The 17,135-nt window shown below is 26.0% G+C and overlaps 8 protein-coding genes across 8 annotated transcripts; 3 read left to right on the plus strand and 5 right to left on the minus strand.

The window, feature by feature from the left end:
* Window positions 1-296: 296 nt before the first annotated feature.
* EHI_129300 (uncharacterized protein) lies at window positions 297-1,406 on the minus strand (the record flags this gene model as incomplete). The annotated part of the gene is made up of 1 exon (XM_001914095.1): window positions 297-1,406. The coding sequence occupies one exon, from the start codon at window positions 1,404-1,406 to the stop codon at window positions 297-299; it is 1,110 nt and encodes a 369-aa protein (XP_001914130.1).
* A 1,490-nt stretch (window positions 1,407-2,896) lies between these two features.
* EHI_129310 (DNA repair/transcription protein Mms19, putative) lies at window positions 2,897-5,503 on the plus strand (the record flags this gene model as incomplete). The annotated part of the gene is made up of 1 exon (XM_646833.1): window positions 2,897-5,503. One exon carries the CDS (start codon window positions 2,897-2,899, stop codon window positions 5,501-5,503), a length of 2,607 nt encoding a protein of 868 aa, XP_651925.1.
* Window positions 5,504-6,786: 1,283 nt separating this feature from the next.
* Window positions 6,787-8,406, minus strand: EHI_129320 (diacylglycerol kinase, putative; the record flags this gene model as incomplete). The annotated part of the gene is made up of 1 exon (XM_646834.1): window positions 6,787-8,406. The coding sequence occupies one exon, from the start codon at window positions 8,404-8,406 to the stop codon at window positions 6,787-6,789; it is 1,620 nt and encodes a 539-aa protein (XP_651926.1).
* A 297-nt stretch (window positions 8,407-8,703) lies between these two features.
* Window positions 8,704-9,375, minus strand: EHI_129330 (Rab family GTPase; the record flags this gene model as incomplete). Its single annotated transcript, XM_646835.1, has 2 exons — window positions 8,704-9,068; window positions 9,129-9,375. The coding sequence occupies 2 exons, from the start codon at window positions 9,373-9,375 to the stop codon at window positions 8,704-8,706; spliced, it is 612 nt and encodes a 203-aa protein (XP_651927.1).
* Window positions 9,376-9,753: 378 nt separating this feature from the next.
* EHI_129340 (uncharacterized protein) lies at window positions 9,754-11,445 on the plus strand (the record flags this gene model as incomplete). Its single annotated transcript, XM_646836.1, has 1 exon — window positions 9,754-11,445. The coding sequence occupies one exon, from the start codon at window positions 9,754-9,756 to the stop codon at window positions 11,443-11,445; it is 1,692 nt and encodes a 563-aa protein (XP_651928.1).
* A 110-nt stretch (window positions 11,446-11,555) lies between these two features.
* On the plus strand, window positions 11,556-12,893 carry EHI_129350 (uncharacterized protein; the record flags this gene model as incomplete). The annotated part of the gene is made up of 1 exon (XM_646837.2): window positions 11,556-12,893. Exon 1 carries the CDS (start codon window positions 11,565-11,567, stop codon window positions 12,891-12,893), a length of 1,329 nt encoding a protein of 442 aa, XP_651929.1. The 5' UTR covers window positions 11,556-11,564.
* Window positions 12,894-13,723: 830 nt separating this feature from the next.
* EHI_129360 (RhoGAP domain containing protein) lies at window positions 13,724-15,327 on the minus strand (the record flags this gene model as incomplete). Its single annotated transcript, XM_646838.1, has 2 exons — window positions 13,724-15,102; window positions 15,183-15,327. The coding sequence occupies 2 exons, from the start codon at window positions 15,325-15,327 to the stop codon at window positions 13,724-13,726; spliced, it is 1,524 nt and encodes a 507-aa protein (XP_651930.1).
* Window positions 15,328-15,777: 450 nt separating this feature from the next.
* EHI_129370 (uncharacterized protein) lies at window positions 15,778-16,215 on the minus strand (the record flags this gene model as incomplete). Its single annotated transcript, XM_001914096.1, has 2 exons — window positions 15,778-16,092; window positions 16,153-16,215. 2 exons carry the CDS (start codon window positions 16,213-16,215, stop codon window positions 15,778-15,780), a joined length of 378 nt encoding a protein of 125 aa, XP_001914131.1.
* Between the last annotated feature and the right edge of the window lie 920 nt (window positions 16,216-17,135).

The raw sequence follows: 17,135 nt of genomic DNA on the forward strand, positions 1-17,135 counted from the left end.
AAGGTTAAATAAATAATACATCAAATTAAAAATAATAAAACAAACGTTGAAACCAACATACTGTAATAATAAACTACAATATATGTTGGATAAAATTTCATTAAACTTTTTCTTAGTCTTTTAATAACATTGTCAAAATCATATTTATAAGAACCAGACATTAACGCATTGATCTGAGAATTAATTGTTTTCACTAATTGTTCCATTTAATTTGATTTTTTGGTTCATCTTTTTTTTGTTTTTTTTACTTTAACAATGTTATGTATCACAATATTAATTCAAAAATGAATTAAAAATTAATACATCATTTCATTTAATACATCATTCCAAATGGACAAAGCAGTAAAAAGAACAATAAATATGATCAACATCACAACTCCGGATTTCCAAGTTTGTTCAAGTTGACTTAATAAATCAGTTTTTTCATTTTTTTTAGTTTTTTTAGTCATAGGAGGTTTTAAGTCAGTGTGATTAGAAACATTTTTACTAGAACCTTTAAAAGGAGATTCATCAATAATTTTTGGAACTTCAATATTTCTTTTCTTTATTGGTTTTTTTGATTTATTATTTTTTCTTTTATATTTACTTGGACTTTCTTTCAACTGGTCATTGTGTTCTTTGATAATTTCAATAATTTTTTCTTCTGATTGGTGGGTTGTTATGTTAACTTTGTCTTTATCATCTCCTATAAAAGAACTCTTTTCCATTCCCTTAATAATCGTTTTGTTTAAATCTTTAAAAGGTGATATTTTGTGAGATTCAGTAGTTTCACTAATTTCTGTTATTATTTCATTTTCTTTGTCAATAATAATTTCGTTAGTTTTAGGTAGTTCTTCTACATGACTAATGTTTAACTCTTTTGCAATCGTTTCAAAATGTTTTTCATTCTCTTTATCTTCTTTTTTCTTTTCATCTCGTTTGATATTTCGATTATTTTTTATGTCTTTTCTTGTTGAATAATTCATATTGATTTTACTTTCTTTTGTTTTTACTCTTCGTTCTTTCTTTCCTACTCTTTCTGGAGATTTTACTTCTTCAATTTTTTGATGTTTTATTTCTTTTTTATCTTCTGTTTGATCTGATTTAATTTCTGTTTCAGAGTAATTTTTAGTTTTTTCTTTGACTTCTAATTGAGATAAATGGTTATCTTCTTTTGGATCTAATAATTGAACTATCCGTTCATATTGTTTTTGTAAATCTAATTCTTTAAAAAAGTGATAAGTAGGTTCAGTGTGATCTTCTTTTTGACACTCTTTTATTTTTAAATCTTCTTCTTTACGTATTTGATATGTTGGTTTAATGACAAATTCTTGTTGATGAAATGATTTAGATGAATAATTTTGGTTGTGAATTTGTAAATGATAGCTCAAAGGAACATCGTTGAGATCTTTTGGAAAAGAGAACATTATGTTCAACTAGAAGTTCTTTTTTTTTTCATATTTTTTTCAATTTAGAATAAAAGTCTAAAGTTAAAATGTTCATGAATAAAAGAAAACCTAAAAATTGATTTTGGAATTATAAATACTATTTATTATTTAATAATCAAATCTAAATATTAAGTTAATAGTTCATTTTCTTTTTTTAGTAATAGCAAAAAACAATTAGATAAAGTTATCGTTTTTTAATAAACACAATTACAAGACTAATTGTTTAGAGTTTTTAAATAAATATGTTGAAAATAAAGTTAGTAAGAAAAATAATTCTTAACAATGATGTTTATTAAATTCATTTAAGATGAACTGAATTATTAATTGAAAGATGATTAACTTTTCTTATTTGAGATATTTTAATTCTTTTTCAATTAGTTATTTGTAGTAAACTTTTGTTTCCTATTACTTACCCCCATTTTTTACGGAAAAATATTCCATTATTAGAAATTCAACAATTCACTTCTTGAAGTATTGAAAAAGTAACAAATAAAAAAAAAGGAAAAGGTATTAATACTTTAGGATTTAATAATCCTTGACAATCATTCTTTTAATAATATTTTCAAATAATTGTTTCTTAGGATTTTGTTTTAGTATTCTCTTTATTAACAATAATATTATTTCCAAACTAAACTATCCAAATTTAAACAAATAATCGATTGATTAAATAATTTAAATGCATATTGTGTTTTTTTTTAATATCAATCAAATTTCATCATTCTTTTGATTCTTCATTTTGATTCTTATGAAAATAACAATGATTTTGATTCATTTATATAATAACTATTAGCTTTATCAATTTTAGAATTAACATATCCTCCAATTTTATTTCCTTCTTCTTCTTCAATAATAATTATTTTTATTTTTTTTAAGTAAATAATGACGTATTTCCCTTTCTAATTATCATTATTTGAATTAAATAATCTATTCGTTGTTTTTTTCCTGTCAATTCTTCCATTTGTAACATTCTTCTTAATCTCTCTGCTTCTTTCTTTCTAAATATTCATTCTAATATATTTTTCATTCTTCTTTCTTCTTATTAAATTTTGTTTGAATTTTATTAATTTATTCTTCTAACTACTTCATCAATCCTATCAAATATTCCTTCTCGTCTTTTAGTACCATGTTCATATGTTTCATTCTCTTTTATTTTAAATATTTCATTTTTAATACTTCCTAAATAATATTGATACTTATTATTAGTATAATAAATTGATTATTGAATATTTAAAAATGTTTCTACTACTTTTTTTAACTCATTAAGGAGAAGTTAGAGAAAAACATCGTTCAGTAATTAGTTAATCAAAACAAATACAAGTAACAAATAATTGAAAGTCGAATTTTTTGTTTTTAATAACCCTTTTAAAAAAAATTAAAAAAAAAAACATAACATTTTTCAATTTAGGTGATTCATATTTATAACCAAAAAACTTCAATAGAAATAAACTTTAAATACCCAAACACTAATCATGAGTACACCCGCACAACAATTAAATGAGTTTATAGAAAGTCCAAAGGTTATTAAAGAAGGATATGAAATAATAGACCAATTAATGAAAAATAACTATAACGTCAATTCTCTTGTTACTGACTTAGGTGATACTTTACCAAGTGAAGATGAAAGAATAAGGTTCAGAGCTACATCATTATTAACATATTGTCTAATTAAATACCCAATAAAAGAAGAATCAAAAGATGTGTTTGTTGATTATTTAGCTAGTCGTTTAGTTGATGCAGTGTGTTTAGAACCCATTCTTACAGCATTACTTCAATTAGTAACTAAGAAACCATCTGATGAAATTATTAATGAAATTGCAATGGCATATTCATGTATGAGAACTCAATTATATACAAAAGAAGTAAGAATATTAGTATATCAATTCTATAAAGTCTTTATTAATTATTACCAAGCAACAGAAGTAATAGATACCTGTGTTCAATTAATAGAATTAGAACGTGATCCTGAATGTCTTAAAGAAGTATTTGATCTTATTAAATTAGTTTCTCAAAAAAATGAAATTGATGCAGATTCAGCACCATTATTATTTGATTGTGCATCAGCTTATTTCCCTATTTTATATCCACCAAAAGGTGATGAAGCATTAAGAATAGACTTAACAAATAAAATATTAGATGCATTTGTTTCAGCTCCAATTTATGCTCAATTTGCATTACCATTTTTATTAGATAAACTGGATGCTGATTTATCAAGTATTAAATTAGAAGCATTAAAAGCTATTTATTTTTGTATTCAAAGATTTGAATTAAAATATGTTTATGCATATTTCACTCATATTTGGGAATCAATAGAACAAAATATTTCTACTGTTGGTGTTGTAGAAGTTAATGAATTTGCATTTGCAATTGCATCATATTTTTGTTCATTAGATGATTTTCATTCTAAAAATTTAATGGAAAGTATTAAAATGTTTTGTTTGAGAATGATGTCAGAGACAGATGAAATTATTATTAATTTTGTAAATGGACTATTAGAAGAACTTACAAAGAAATCAGAAAAATTCTTTAAAGTATTTGTTCCTGTTTTCATTCAATGTTTCCATGATCAATTGCAAGATGCTGATGACCGTCCTAAAGAACAATTTGAAAGAGAGCTTTTTATTGTTCGTTTAATTTATCAACGTATTATTGAAGGAATGCCATTATTAGATTGTGTTAAAGGACAAGTTGCTTGGGATCTTCATAGATTAGCAACACCATTACATCCATGTTTTGTTAGTCTTTTAGATATAGATGTGTCATTAGCTTTATTAAATCTTCTTGGTGAACAACGAATGGTTCCATTTCAAAATGCAATTGAGTTAAGTGAAAATAAATGTCATGATGCTATTCCAATCTTACAAAGATTATATGAAAAAGAAGAAGATGTTATGATTTCATTATTACCAGCAAATAAAATTATTACAAACCTTGAACTTGTTAGTGGTATTGCACTTCATAGTCCTAAATTATTTGAACAATTGTTGAAGTTAATTCCAACATTACAAAGTAATGAATATGTTCCAGTTTTTCAATCTATATTATCAGATGCTCTTCCATTCAATTGTTTAGATGTATACGTTAACCATTGTATTCCAGTATTTATTGTTATTACTAATGGAGTCTTATCACCATTATTCAACACTTTAATGAATAGACTTAGTCGTCTTCATTCAATTCTTAGCTCTAAGAAAATCTCAGAACTAACTGAGGGTGTATTAAGTCAACTCAAAGAACATTCAAGACTCTTATTAATACTCCCTTCTTTACTTCAGTTTTATCAACCAGAAAACTTAATAGTTTATTTGAATGAAGTACAAGAAGTAGACAAAGACACTATTGCTATATATTCATTACTTATTAGTAAATTAACAAATATTATACCTCATGTACTTGAACAAAATAAGGAATATTTTAATGGATATAAAACTATTCAAGAATTAGATTCTCATGAATCAAATAAACAAGCTACACCAATATTTATTGAAGAGTTATGTCGAATGAATAATAAGGCTATTGAATGTTTAAAAGAAATGATTGTGTTTGATAGTATTAATAAGAAAAATGAATTACATTGGAAAGAGGAATTATTCAATCTAGTTTATGAACGGTTTATTGAATCACATCAAGTCACTACTGTAGAAGAATCTCATATAATGATTCTTCTTTTCTCCTTACTTCCAACAGAAAAACTGTTAACATATGAAAGTACTGTTCTAAAGATATTTAACATTATTTGTGTTCCAACAAGTCATTTAAATGAGATAGATAGTGTTGTAGTTTTATTATTTAATATTTTACCAACTGTATCTCAATATCCAATGTCATTAATAGAAAGTGAACTTGACTCAATCATAACAAAACTTTTTAATGTTCTTTATATTAATGGTACAACAATTAAATATCGATGTGATATTATTGACTTATTAACTCGTATTCGTGTTGTGTATGGTATTGATGCAATAAGACCATATCAAAAGAATGTAATAAAGAAGTTATTAGTTCCATTAGATGACAATAAACGGTTAGTAAGAAGATCTGCTGCAATTTGTAGAAACATTTGGGAAACAACAGCATAATTGAAAAGATTATTTTTTGTTTTTCTAATGTTGTTATTTTTGAGAATTTTGTTTATAAATAAACAAGAGAAACGTTATTATGTTCATACAAAAAAGAGTAAAAAACTTATTTTTCTTTTTGTTTTATGAACAATAATCAAAGCTTTTTTAAGTATGTTGTTTAATTTCTCTTTTGTTTGGTTTAAAAAGAAAATACAAATCAAAAACAAAGAAAAAAATGAATTTGAAGCAGAAAAGAAAAATATTAATAATTCTATAACCAATTAAATAATAAATAAAAATAAAAATCAGTTAATGAAAACAATAACTGTTGGAAATAAATATTGAAAATGATTATTCATTAAATTCTTAAAATTCAAAGTATTATATAATATTCAATTAACAAATTAAATTTACTAAGATTGGTTTCATCGCATTGTTTATGTTAGAAACTGTACTAATTGGTTATGTTATATGTTATTTTACATTATTAAGAAAAACTCAATACTTGTAAAATATTTTTTTATAACATATCTATTACAAATATTTGGTTGAAAACAATTCTTATTATAAAATGTATTATTAAAGAAGACACTCATTCTATAATATATTTGTTTAAAATCTAAAATATGGCATTTATATTTCTTCCTATATTAAATTTATTTCATTAATTCTTTCGAATAATAATTGAATTTATATTTCTAGTCATGACACTGAAACAAATACTGTTGATATGACAAAAAGTCTTTTGTTATACAAAACTCTTCATAGATTTCTTCTCATTAATATTCTATAAACTATTCATAAAGTTAAATTTCAATCAATTATAACACTAATATGACTTGAATTTTTACTTGAAAAAAAAAAGAAATATACAATAGGGTGCTTTGTTTATTCATTTATTATCATCACTAAACTTTCTTCAAAGATAAATCATTTAATCATCGATACTGTTATTTCTTTATTATCAATATTTTGTAGATTTCTAATAAATTCAACAGTAACCTTCCATTACTAGATAACTCATTAAAGAATTATGAAAGAGAGATTATTCTCATTTATCAAGAGATATGTATGAATTAATTCTAATAAACATTATACTTTTGTTTAATTTTTATCATAACAAATAAATTACTTACAATTTTTTTAAATGATTATAATGAAATAGATTATAAATTAAATTTTATTTTAATATCTTTTAAACTCCAACTGAATTGCTATTTAACTTTGAATTAAACTCATACTTTATTTCAATTTATTTTTAGATTAGATACTTTAAGATATTCTAATTAAAAGAAAAAAATTTAATTAAATTTACGTAAGAATCGGACTTGTAAGTCAAATTGAATCTCATACCTTCCACGCTCTAAACGTACTGGCTCTCCATCACACTGACAATTAATATTATCAGACTCAACATTAAATGTAATTGAATTTAATTGGGTTATTTTAGTTCCTGGAACAATACCTGCTAATGTCTTAATAACATGAATTGGATCATGAAATCCGAATACCTCAAGTAATTTGTCACCAGGACTTGGAGATTTCCATCCTTTAATCCTATCAAGTTCTGAAGTCTCTCCCCAAGGATGAGCTCCTCCACCATATAATGGAATATTAAGAAAACAAATACCTATTAATGAACTTACATCAAGTGATGTTCCATTAACATTAAATGTTAATAATTCGCTTAAAGGTGTAGATTGTTTAATTGCATTTAAATAAGATAATCCATAATTCATTTTATTTTTAAGTGCATTATCAAATTTTTTTGGATTTGCTTGTCTTTGGGCATGAAAATCTGCAACAATATCAGCATCTAATCCAAATGAAAAATAGTTATTAAATATAATTTCATTCTCTCCTGATTCAGGAATTACTTTCCATCTATCAAGTCTTACTTCTGCACAATTATCAATTTTAATAAGTAAATTTTTTACTGTTTCCATAGCTCCATCAAATGTATTTCCCCATCCAAATGCATTTGATAAATCATTTCCTGTTCCTAATGGAAGTGGAACTAATTGTGGAGAGACACCATGTTTCTTACATTCATTCATAGCCCAACCCATTGTACCATCTCCTCCTGCAATAATTAATGTAAAGTTATCATGATATTTTTCTACAAAATTAAAAAGAACATCCCAACCATTAAGAATATCAAATACTTGGAGTGGATTAAGAAGTCGTAGACAATATTGAATAACATTTTTTCCAGTTTGACCTCCTGACTTGCTATTAACAGCAATTACTTTAGGAACATAATTTTCTATTAACTTCATTCTATCATTTTCATCAACATAATCTGGTGGAATAATTATATGTGATAATACCCCATAACTACATTGTATTGGTGCTTTTCTTACACAACATTGGTGACAAACTAATCCACACCAACTACATTTTAATCCACCTGTACATCCTCCTAATAATGGAGATGAACAGATATGACATTTTACACCAACAGAAACACCTTTACAAAAACAGTGTGAAAACCCTGTTTCTCCTTTATATGGTTTACAATTAGCATTTACATATTTGAGACATTTACTATGACAAGTCATTCCACATAAACTACATCTATATCCTTGTTGAACAAATCCAACAAGAAGTTCATCACATATTTGACAATAAGTTGGAGATGAAAAAGTAGTAATTTCTAAATGATGAAAATGGTTAATTAATCCACTTGTAACAAATGCTTTATCTTCTCTATGACATGGAATAACAAAATTATCTTTACAAGATGGATGAATTTTAACTCCACAAATACGACATTTAAAAGCTTCTCCTGCAACTGGAAAACTACATACAACACACTGAACTCCAATAAGAGTACATTTAACTAATTCATGTTGAGGAACACATAAATTATGTTTTTTAAAATCACTTGGTTCAATACAACTTTGTAGAGGGATTTGCATTTGAATTTTAAGATAAAACAATAATAAAAATTTGTTAGAAAACTTAACACAAAATTATATTAAAATTATAACATTCATCAATTCTACCAACTGAAAAATTAAGTTATATTAATATAACATTATCATTATGACACAATTCAAACAATTAACCATAAAATAAAACTTATTTATATTAAGAAATTAAGTATTGATGTCATCCTAAAAACTTTCTTAAAACAATTAAAGCTTAAAATAAGATATGTTAATATAATATATATTATATTTTCTATAACACTTAAAAAATAAAAGAAAAGTTAATTAACAACAATCAGATTTTGCTTGACGAGTGTTGTTTTTATCATCTTGAAATACAAGGGTTGACTTTTTACGATCAAATAACTCATCATCTCCTAAAGATTTTCTCTTGTCAACCATTTGTTTAGTTAAACCCTCAAATACATCAGATATACCATCACCAGTTGCACATGAACATAAATAATGAATAGCCTTTACTGACTCAGCATATTTATCAGCTTCTTCTTTTGAAATTTTACGTTGTTGAACTAAGTCCATTTTATTTCCAACAATAACAATACAACAACTATCTCCTAACATATCTCTAATATTATCAACTTCTGTTTGTACTCGTTGGAAACTTCTTGGTTCAGTAATGTCATAAACCACTAACGTTATAAATATGTAATAAAATAATCTTTTTTCTTATAATAAAAAATATAACAAACAAATTGCTCCTTGTGAATCCCTGTAATAAATTGGTGTTAATGCTTGGTATTTTTCTTGTCCTGCAGTATCCCAAATATTAATAATATAATCATTTTTATCAATATTTAATGTTTTTGATACGTATGAAGCTTGTGTAGTACGAGGACCTTCTTCAGGAGTAAAAAAATTTTGGGTATATCTTAATATCATCGATGTCTTTCCAACTTTTCCTTCCCCCAACAAAACTACTTTAAATTCGTTTTCCATAAGATTTGATTTTTTTCAGTTGATTCCTTTTTTTTTGAGAAGTCACTTGTTTTCTTCATATTTCTTTCTGTTATTACACTTTACTATTATTTACTATTAAGTTATTATAGAACTTAAATACCTTTTTAAGATGAATTATTGACAGAACTATCCATATAGTAACAGAAAATTGATTTATACTTTGATGTTTTCTTTTGAACTTAAAATTAAAATAAGATTTAAAAAGAGAAAAAAGACAGAAAAAATCTCACCAAATGCAATCTTTGATCTAAAAAATAAGAAATGCCGTTTTGAATCAAATTTTAGGGTTGAGAAGTTTGGTTCAAAAAATATAAATAGAGCGTATTTAAAGCAAGAACTGGAACTGAAAGAATTATTATGGCTGAAGTACCACCTACAGAAACGAAACCAAATGAAGTCTCAACTACAAACAATCTTGTTTCTACAAACGAAACAACTCCAACACAAAATGGTATTCCTATAATTAAGAGTGAAAATACTCTTGAAACACACCCAATAAACGATGTTCAAAAGAAACCAGAACAACCTAATATCCAGCCAACAGTTTTAGAAGAAGCGAAAAAGATTCAACAAATAGAAACAATCAAAAATCAAGAACCAAAACATGAAATTGTAAAAACAACTGAAGAAATAAACAAATCTATAGAAGTTGAAAATAAAGTTACAGAAGAAAAGTCTCAAATAGTTAATGTTAGTAGTAATAATAATCCTATTGAAAAGCCAACCGAAGAAGAAAAAAAGATTGAAATAAATGAAAAGAAAAATGAAATAAATACTTTACAAGGTGAAAAACAAGTAGATGAAAAAAAAACAGAAGAAAAACAAGTAGATGAAGTTAAAAAAGAAGAAACCAAACATGAAGAATTACCAAAAACACTTGGAGACCCAAAATGTGTTCCAAATAAAGATGAAAAAATCCTTGGAGAATATAAGTTTTGTAGGTTCTGTGAAGGAGAACCTTATGAAACTAATGTGTGTTATTTACCTATTATTAATAATAGAGTTGGTAATTTCCCAATAGTTCTTAAATTAAATCCAAAATGTCAATCAAACTATATTTGTTTACATCATTGGAGAGAAAATCGAAGAGAATATCTTGAGCATTACGTTCAAAATGAAAAAGGTGTTATTGATGAAGCATCTGTTTTATTATATGCTTCAATGCTTGACAAAAAAATTAATTTTAATTATGTACCTTCTATGTCTTCTATTCCAGAAGATACTCGTAATTTGTTTAGTAAATATTTAAGTCTAAGAAGACAAGAACTTGAAATGGCTATGGGGTCTGTTCCAGCTGGTTTATCAGTAACTAGTGATTTACTTTGTAACGCATGTAACGCTCCAACTCAACAAATGTTTGATATGTCTCTTTTCCCACAATCCTTTATTCAATTTTTGGCATGGCAACGATTAATGCAAATTTATTCAAAACTTGATGCTAATAATATTGAAATGTTAAATGCATTAAAGAAAGAAGGAATAAAAGAGGCAGAAAAAGTTGTTAAAGATGCAACTAAATTTGCAACAGAAAATCCAAATGATGCAAGAAAACGACTCCAACCAGATTATGTCCCTGAAAAAGTTCTTGCAAAAAAACCATTTAAACAAGAGAATGGATCACAATTCATATTACCTCCAATTAGTACTGCTTCTAATGCAGCTGTTTCTCTTCCACCTATTTCAACAAGACAAGAAACTCGTGTTAGAATCAATTATCCATATTTTGAAAATGAAGAAACTAAAACAAAGATGATGGAACTTACTAAGCCAACAATAATTATTGGAAGAAAAGGTAGAGAAAATAATGTTGATCTTGATTTATCAGCATATATGGAAGCTAAAAGTATTTCACATACTCATGCTATTGTTCAATATGATGTTGGAACAAAACGTTGGAAATGTCTTTTAAAAGGAAGAAATGGATTAAAAATAGATACTGTATTTAAAAATAAAGACACTGTAACTGAATTACATAATGGTTCAATAATAGAAACTGGTACTTTTAAATTCTCTTTCCATTGTCCTGATGATTTTGATGGTAATTTTTAATTTCAATGTTTTGTAATGGAGTTTATTTATTTTTTTTTTTTTAATTTTATTCTTTTTTTATTCAGAGTATTACAACAAATAGAACTACAAATAACTCATTTCCCTTTTTTAATTACAAAATGAAATTTGGGGTTTTATTGCTCTTAGTTTTTAGTTGTTCTGCACATCAAACTGCAGAACTAACACCATTATCAGAATGTACAAAAGGAAGAATTACTTATTATGATCAATGGGCAAGTGGAGGGTCTTGTTCATATGGTCCTCAACCAACAACTATCGTTCCTGGATATATGTTTGGAGCTGCTCCAAATGAGGCATTTTATGATGAAGCAAAGAAGTGTGGAATTTGCTATGAAATGGTTGGTCCATCAGGAACATTAAGATTTAGAGTTGATAGTAGATGTCCAGTTACAGGAAATGAAAAATGTTGTAGTGGTGATATGTATCATTTCGATTTGTCTGGGAATGCTTATCCTTATGTAGAAACATATGGTGGAACACCAAATGTTACAGTAAGAATGGTTGCATGTGACTATACTGGAAATATAAAATTAAAATCTATGAATGGGTCAAGTAAATGGTGGTATTCAGTTGTCATTTATGAACACACATTAGGTATTAAGTCAGTAGAAATTAAAGATTCAACAATGAATGACTTCATCGCTTTGAATAGAACTGATTATAATACTTGGCCATTTAAAATTGAAGGAAAAGCTATTGAATTTCCAATTACTTATAAAATTTATTCTATTAATGATGATTATGTTAAAGCAACTGTTACTTCAGATGAGAGTAATAAAGTTACAGAAGCTGATGGCAATTTTATTATTCCTAAAGATGTTTATTTTGATTTTAATACATTAACTAAAAAACCTAAACCAGATGATGCTGTAGAGTGTTGTACTCTTTGGGATGATTTTTCTATAATCTATGAAGAAAAACAACTTGTTGGAGCTTATAATAATTGGTCTCCAAATGTTGAAGTTGATTTTCAATGTACTACAAATCCTAAGACTGGAAGTTATTGTGTAAAGGCTGTTTTTGAGAAATGGGGATGTTTACAATTAGGGTTACTCAATCCTGCACGTGCTGATCAATATTCTGCAATCCAATTCCAGATGAAAACAGATTTTGAATGCAATAATTGTTTCTTATTCAAAGCCTTTAAAACACAAGAAAATGGAATGAGGTTATCTACTAAATCAGCAAATGAATGGACTTACTTTAAAATATCTCTTAAAGACTTAAATGTTACCAATAATGAATTCTGGGGATTCTGGGGTCAAAACTATGGAAGTCTCCCACATACTTTTTATTTTGATGATATCACTTTGGTTAAAGATGAAAATGCTCCTGATGCAGGTCAGTGTTGGAGTAGTAATAATACTAATGGAAGTTTATCTATTTTTATCATGGCTATCGGGGTATTGGTATTGTTATTATTTTAAGTGATAGATTAATTATTAATAATTTGTGTGTTTTCTTTTACTCCATTAAAAATATATTCACAATTTAATTGTATTTACAGTGCATAACTATTGTTTTAATTCTTAATTTATTTTATTTCTATTGACAATTAATGGGTTTATAATATTATTGTTTAATCTTCATGTGATATTGTTGTTTGATGAAGAGTGTTTCTCATCAATAGATAACATTGAACAAAATAATCATTTGTTTCATTTACTATTTATTTAGTAATTCATGATTTTTTCAAATTAAAATTTGTGAATATTTTCAAGAATAATGGAAATATAATAAATCATAATGAATATTTAATAATGAGATAGTTAATAAATTTTTATCAATTCTTATGATAATTATTGTGTCTTATTATAACAATAATCAAAAGTTGTCAAAAGATATTTATTTAAAGAAAAAAAAATCAAATCATTCAAGTTAATATTATATAATATTGCAAAAATTCTATAATTCTATTTCTCATTCTATTATTTTCTTTAAATTTTTGATAATTTTTCAAGAAATAATTATTTTTGTTTTTTTTTTGTTTCTTCAATATTGTTATTTATATCTTCTTAATTTTTTTTTATTTTATTTTTCTACTCATTTTTAATTTTTTTCATTTTAACTAACAGAAATAAAAGTGAATAAATAATTATTTAATGAATTATTATTCTCAATTATTTTCAATATTTACACTTATTCAACACATAAACTCTTCTTGACTTAAACCGTTACGATATTTTTGTTATAAAATTTCTTTCAAGAAAAGACAGACTTTGTTAAAAAACACTAAAAAGAAAAGTAAAATCTACAATTACTTCATGCTTAATCTTGAAGACTGGAGTAAAGAAATAACTTTGGAATTACAAGGAGAGACAAGGGTTGAGTGTTGATCAGTTTGAGTAATTATTTTTCCATTTTGATCTATTTGATTTGAAATGATTAATTTTGGTGAAGAACGTTCTGAAAACATTGGAGAAACAGACACAAGACCATCATTCATTTCAATTTCTTCTGGATTGTGCATAAAAACGCTCTTCTTTCTTGCACTGAAACACCTTTTAGAAGAGGGGAATATTGTTAATATATTTCTTAAGATAAATGAAAATAGTCTATTAATCTGTTTGCTATAATTTAACAAAGTTGGTCCTTCTAATTTGGGATCTGAATAAAATACGTTAGGTGCAACACAAGTTGATATAGCCTCAATGGTCATCTTTGACTTCTCACTTTTCACTAAATGAGAGCAAAACGAAACTAAGTATTTAAGACAAGTGAGATGTTCTGGTGGTAGTGTTAATGCTATATCAGAATGAATTTGTAGAGCAATTTTCTTTTCTAATACAGGATCTATTTCTCTTGTTTCTGTGTTAATACCAGCAACTATTTCATTATCCCATTTCTGAAAAACGGCAATAGCATTTTTTGGAATTAAATTACCAGGAATTTCTTTAATAAATAATTTGACTAAATTGGCAACTAAATAAGGATCTTCATGAGAATAATTCGTTGCTAAAAATTTCATTTTAGCAAAATTAAGTTTATCAGGAGTTGAACTTAGTCTAAAAAGACCTTCTTTATTAAGCCCATTTAAGAATAAATATTTTAATGCTTTTTCAAGTCCTAAAGGAATTTGTGCATCAACTCTACCTTCATCTTCAAGTAATTTTTTTAATGGAATTCCAAAATAATTTCTATAAGTAGTAGAGTCTATTTTTTCAGTTTCTTCATATGCTGCTTGTAATTGTTCTTGTTGTTTTTTTGCAACTTTTGCCTTTTCCCTTAATATATTTACACTTATCATTCCTTCTTTAAGATTATCAAATGAGTCAAAAACATTACAAAAACGAGAAAGTGACTCTATCTCAAATTTATCGATTGCCATTTGTATATTTGCTACTGCTTGTGATAATTTGGGACTAGTTGAACTTCCTGTTGTTCTTATAGAATCTAATTTTGGTCCATTTGTTACCATTGCTAATTCACCATCAATTAACGAACGAAGTGACTCACATAAATACTTGTCAAGGTCTAATTGAAGTCGATCTAATACCCTAACAAAATTATCAACAATTTCCCCACATTGCCCAAGTGCAACACATACCCTTTGGATATTACTAATATCACTCTTTTCAAATTTAGAGGAATATGACTTTAATGTTTCTGAGACTGAAATTCCAGTGTGCGCAGCAACTACTCAATTATTAACTGATAATGTTGCTTCATTTCTTTTTAAAAAACTAAGTTAAATGAGTCAAAGAAAACTCACAAACCAGCTATATTCTGAACCCATTTTTTACTTCTTTTGAATAATTCTTTTTCATTAGTCCTGATTTCTTCAACAAGTGCTTGATTTTTCTTTGCATTTTGTAGAAATTGTTCTTGAGACTGTTTTGTAATTTGTGAAGACGATCTCATCTTTCTTGTCTTCTCAAAACTTTTCTAGCATTTTAAGTTCTTTAACCAAAGAGTTCTATAATCCCCTTTTCGTGTTATAAAAATAAATAGTACCATCTATTTATAAAGTTTCATCTTAAAATACAATCGTAATTTGTGAGAATAGAATTAATCTAAAAAGAAATAAACCAATAAAAGGTTATACATTTTGAAGTGAAGTGTATTTTAATATTGATGAAGTAATGGGGTAATTGAGAAAAACAGAAGTAAATTTAAAAATAACATAGATATGTTTGTTTCTAGTATTAATTAAAATTTTTTTGTTATAGACAAAAATTTGAAACAAAAAGTGCGTTACAACCTAAATAAAATAAGAAAGAAATCCAATCTTAAAAGTAACAGGAATTGATTAAAATCTGATAATGTCTCATATGAAAAGAAAGAAGAAGAGAAATTAATAGATTAATTGAATTAGATAGCACTTGCTTTGTTTAAAATAAAAGTAGATATTGGTGGAATACCAAGGAATTTTTCGGATTTAGAGAAGATTATTGCTGAAGCTATCATAACTAACTTAATAATAAGGCAAAGAATCAAATAAGCAAACATGATAAATTCCCAAATTCCTCCCCAAGTAAGAGTTGAAGTAAGAATTAATATAAATATAGTAAAGAGAATATAAAAAACAAAGACATTTTGAAGTGCTAAGGCTCTACAATAAACATTTGCTTGTTCAAAAAAGTAAATAAATATTGATGAAAAAAGGCATGTCGTTGAAATAATAGACTATTACGATAAATTATTTATTCTTTTCTTTATTTTAATATACTTTTTTTTTAAACAAACTTCAACAACCACTGGTAATCCAATTGAAGTAGTACTACTACTAGAAGTGATGCTTCCCTCCATTTAATTCTTAAAGTTAATAGGTTTTTTTCTAGATTTAACTTTTCTAAAATAAATGAATTTTCAAAACAAATTTGTGTTTTTCGTGTTTTGTGTGATTTAAATTTGAATAAATCATTTTTGTTATGTCTTTTCTCTTCTACAATAAATTGAAACGATTCTTCAGGATAGGCACTTTCCTGCCATATTTTCCTCACAAATCAAATGGAACTTTGATTTTCATGTTGAATATTAATTTATTATTATTATTAAATTGTTATTAAATTTTGTTATTTGATGGATAAGAAGAAAAAGAATTTCTCATTAAGAATGAGATTTTTTTTCAGTATTAGACAGGCAGATTCTTTTGAATCTAGTTTGGATGGAATATAAGGGTCAATAGGCAATGAGAAATTTGTCATTTTTAAGAAAGTGATTAATTAAGAGGATAATCCCGAAGAATTAGGAAAGAAAGGACTGATAAGCATTTGAAAGTCAAAATGGAATTAGAATCGAAGGTTGAAAAAAGACGACTTAAAGAAAATAATCAAAAAAATAAAATGTAGTCAAGTTTTGTATGGCTTTTCCTTTAGATTTGATAGGCAAAATGCTGTGCTGCCTATTTAAGTTCAAATAAGGAAAAATACAATACAAATGAAAACAACATCGGTTGAAGCTCAAAAACAACGAGCTAGTAGAAATGTTCGAGCTGAATGTAATGCAGACACATTATTATTTGCTATTCTTATGGGTGCTGAAGTTCAATTTAATAAAACTAAAATGAGTTCATTTGCAAAAAAAGTCTATATTGGGGATAAAATTAGTATTGACAATGAAGTTAAAACAGGATCTACAGTATTGAGGGATGGTGTTTTATTTGAGTGTGCTATGAGAAAGCTATGGGGAGAGAAAAGAATTCGATCTACAAATGAACTTAACATTAA

Source organism: Entamoeba histolytica, genomic scaffold (genome assembly GCF_000208925.1).
Source record: "Entamoeba histolytica HM-1:IMSS scf_1104750518275 genomic scaffold, whole genome shotgun sequence".
Lineage (NCBI taxonomy): Eukaryota > Evosea > Mastigamoebida > Endamoebidae > Entamoeba > Entamoeba histolytica.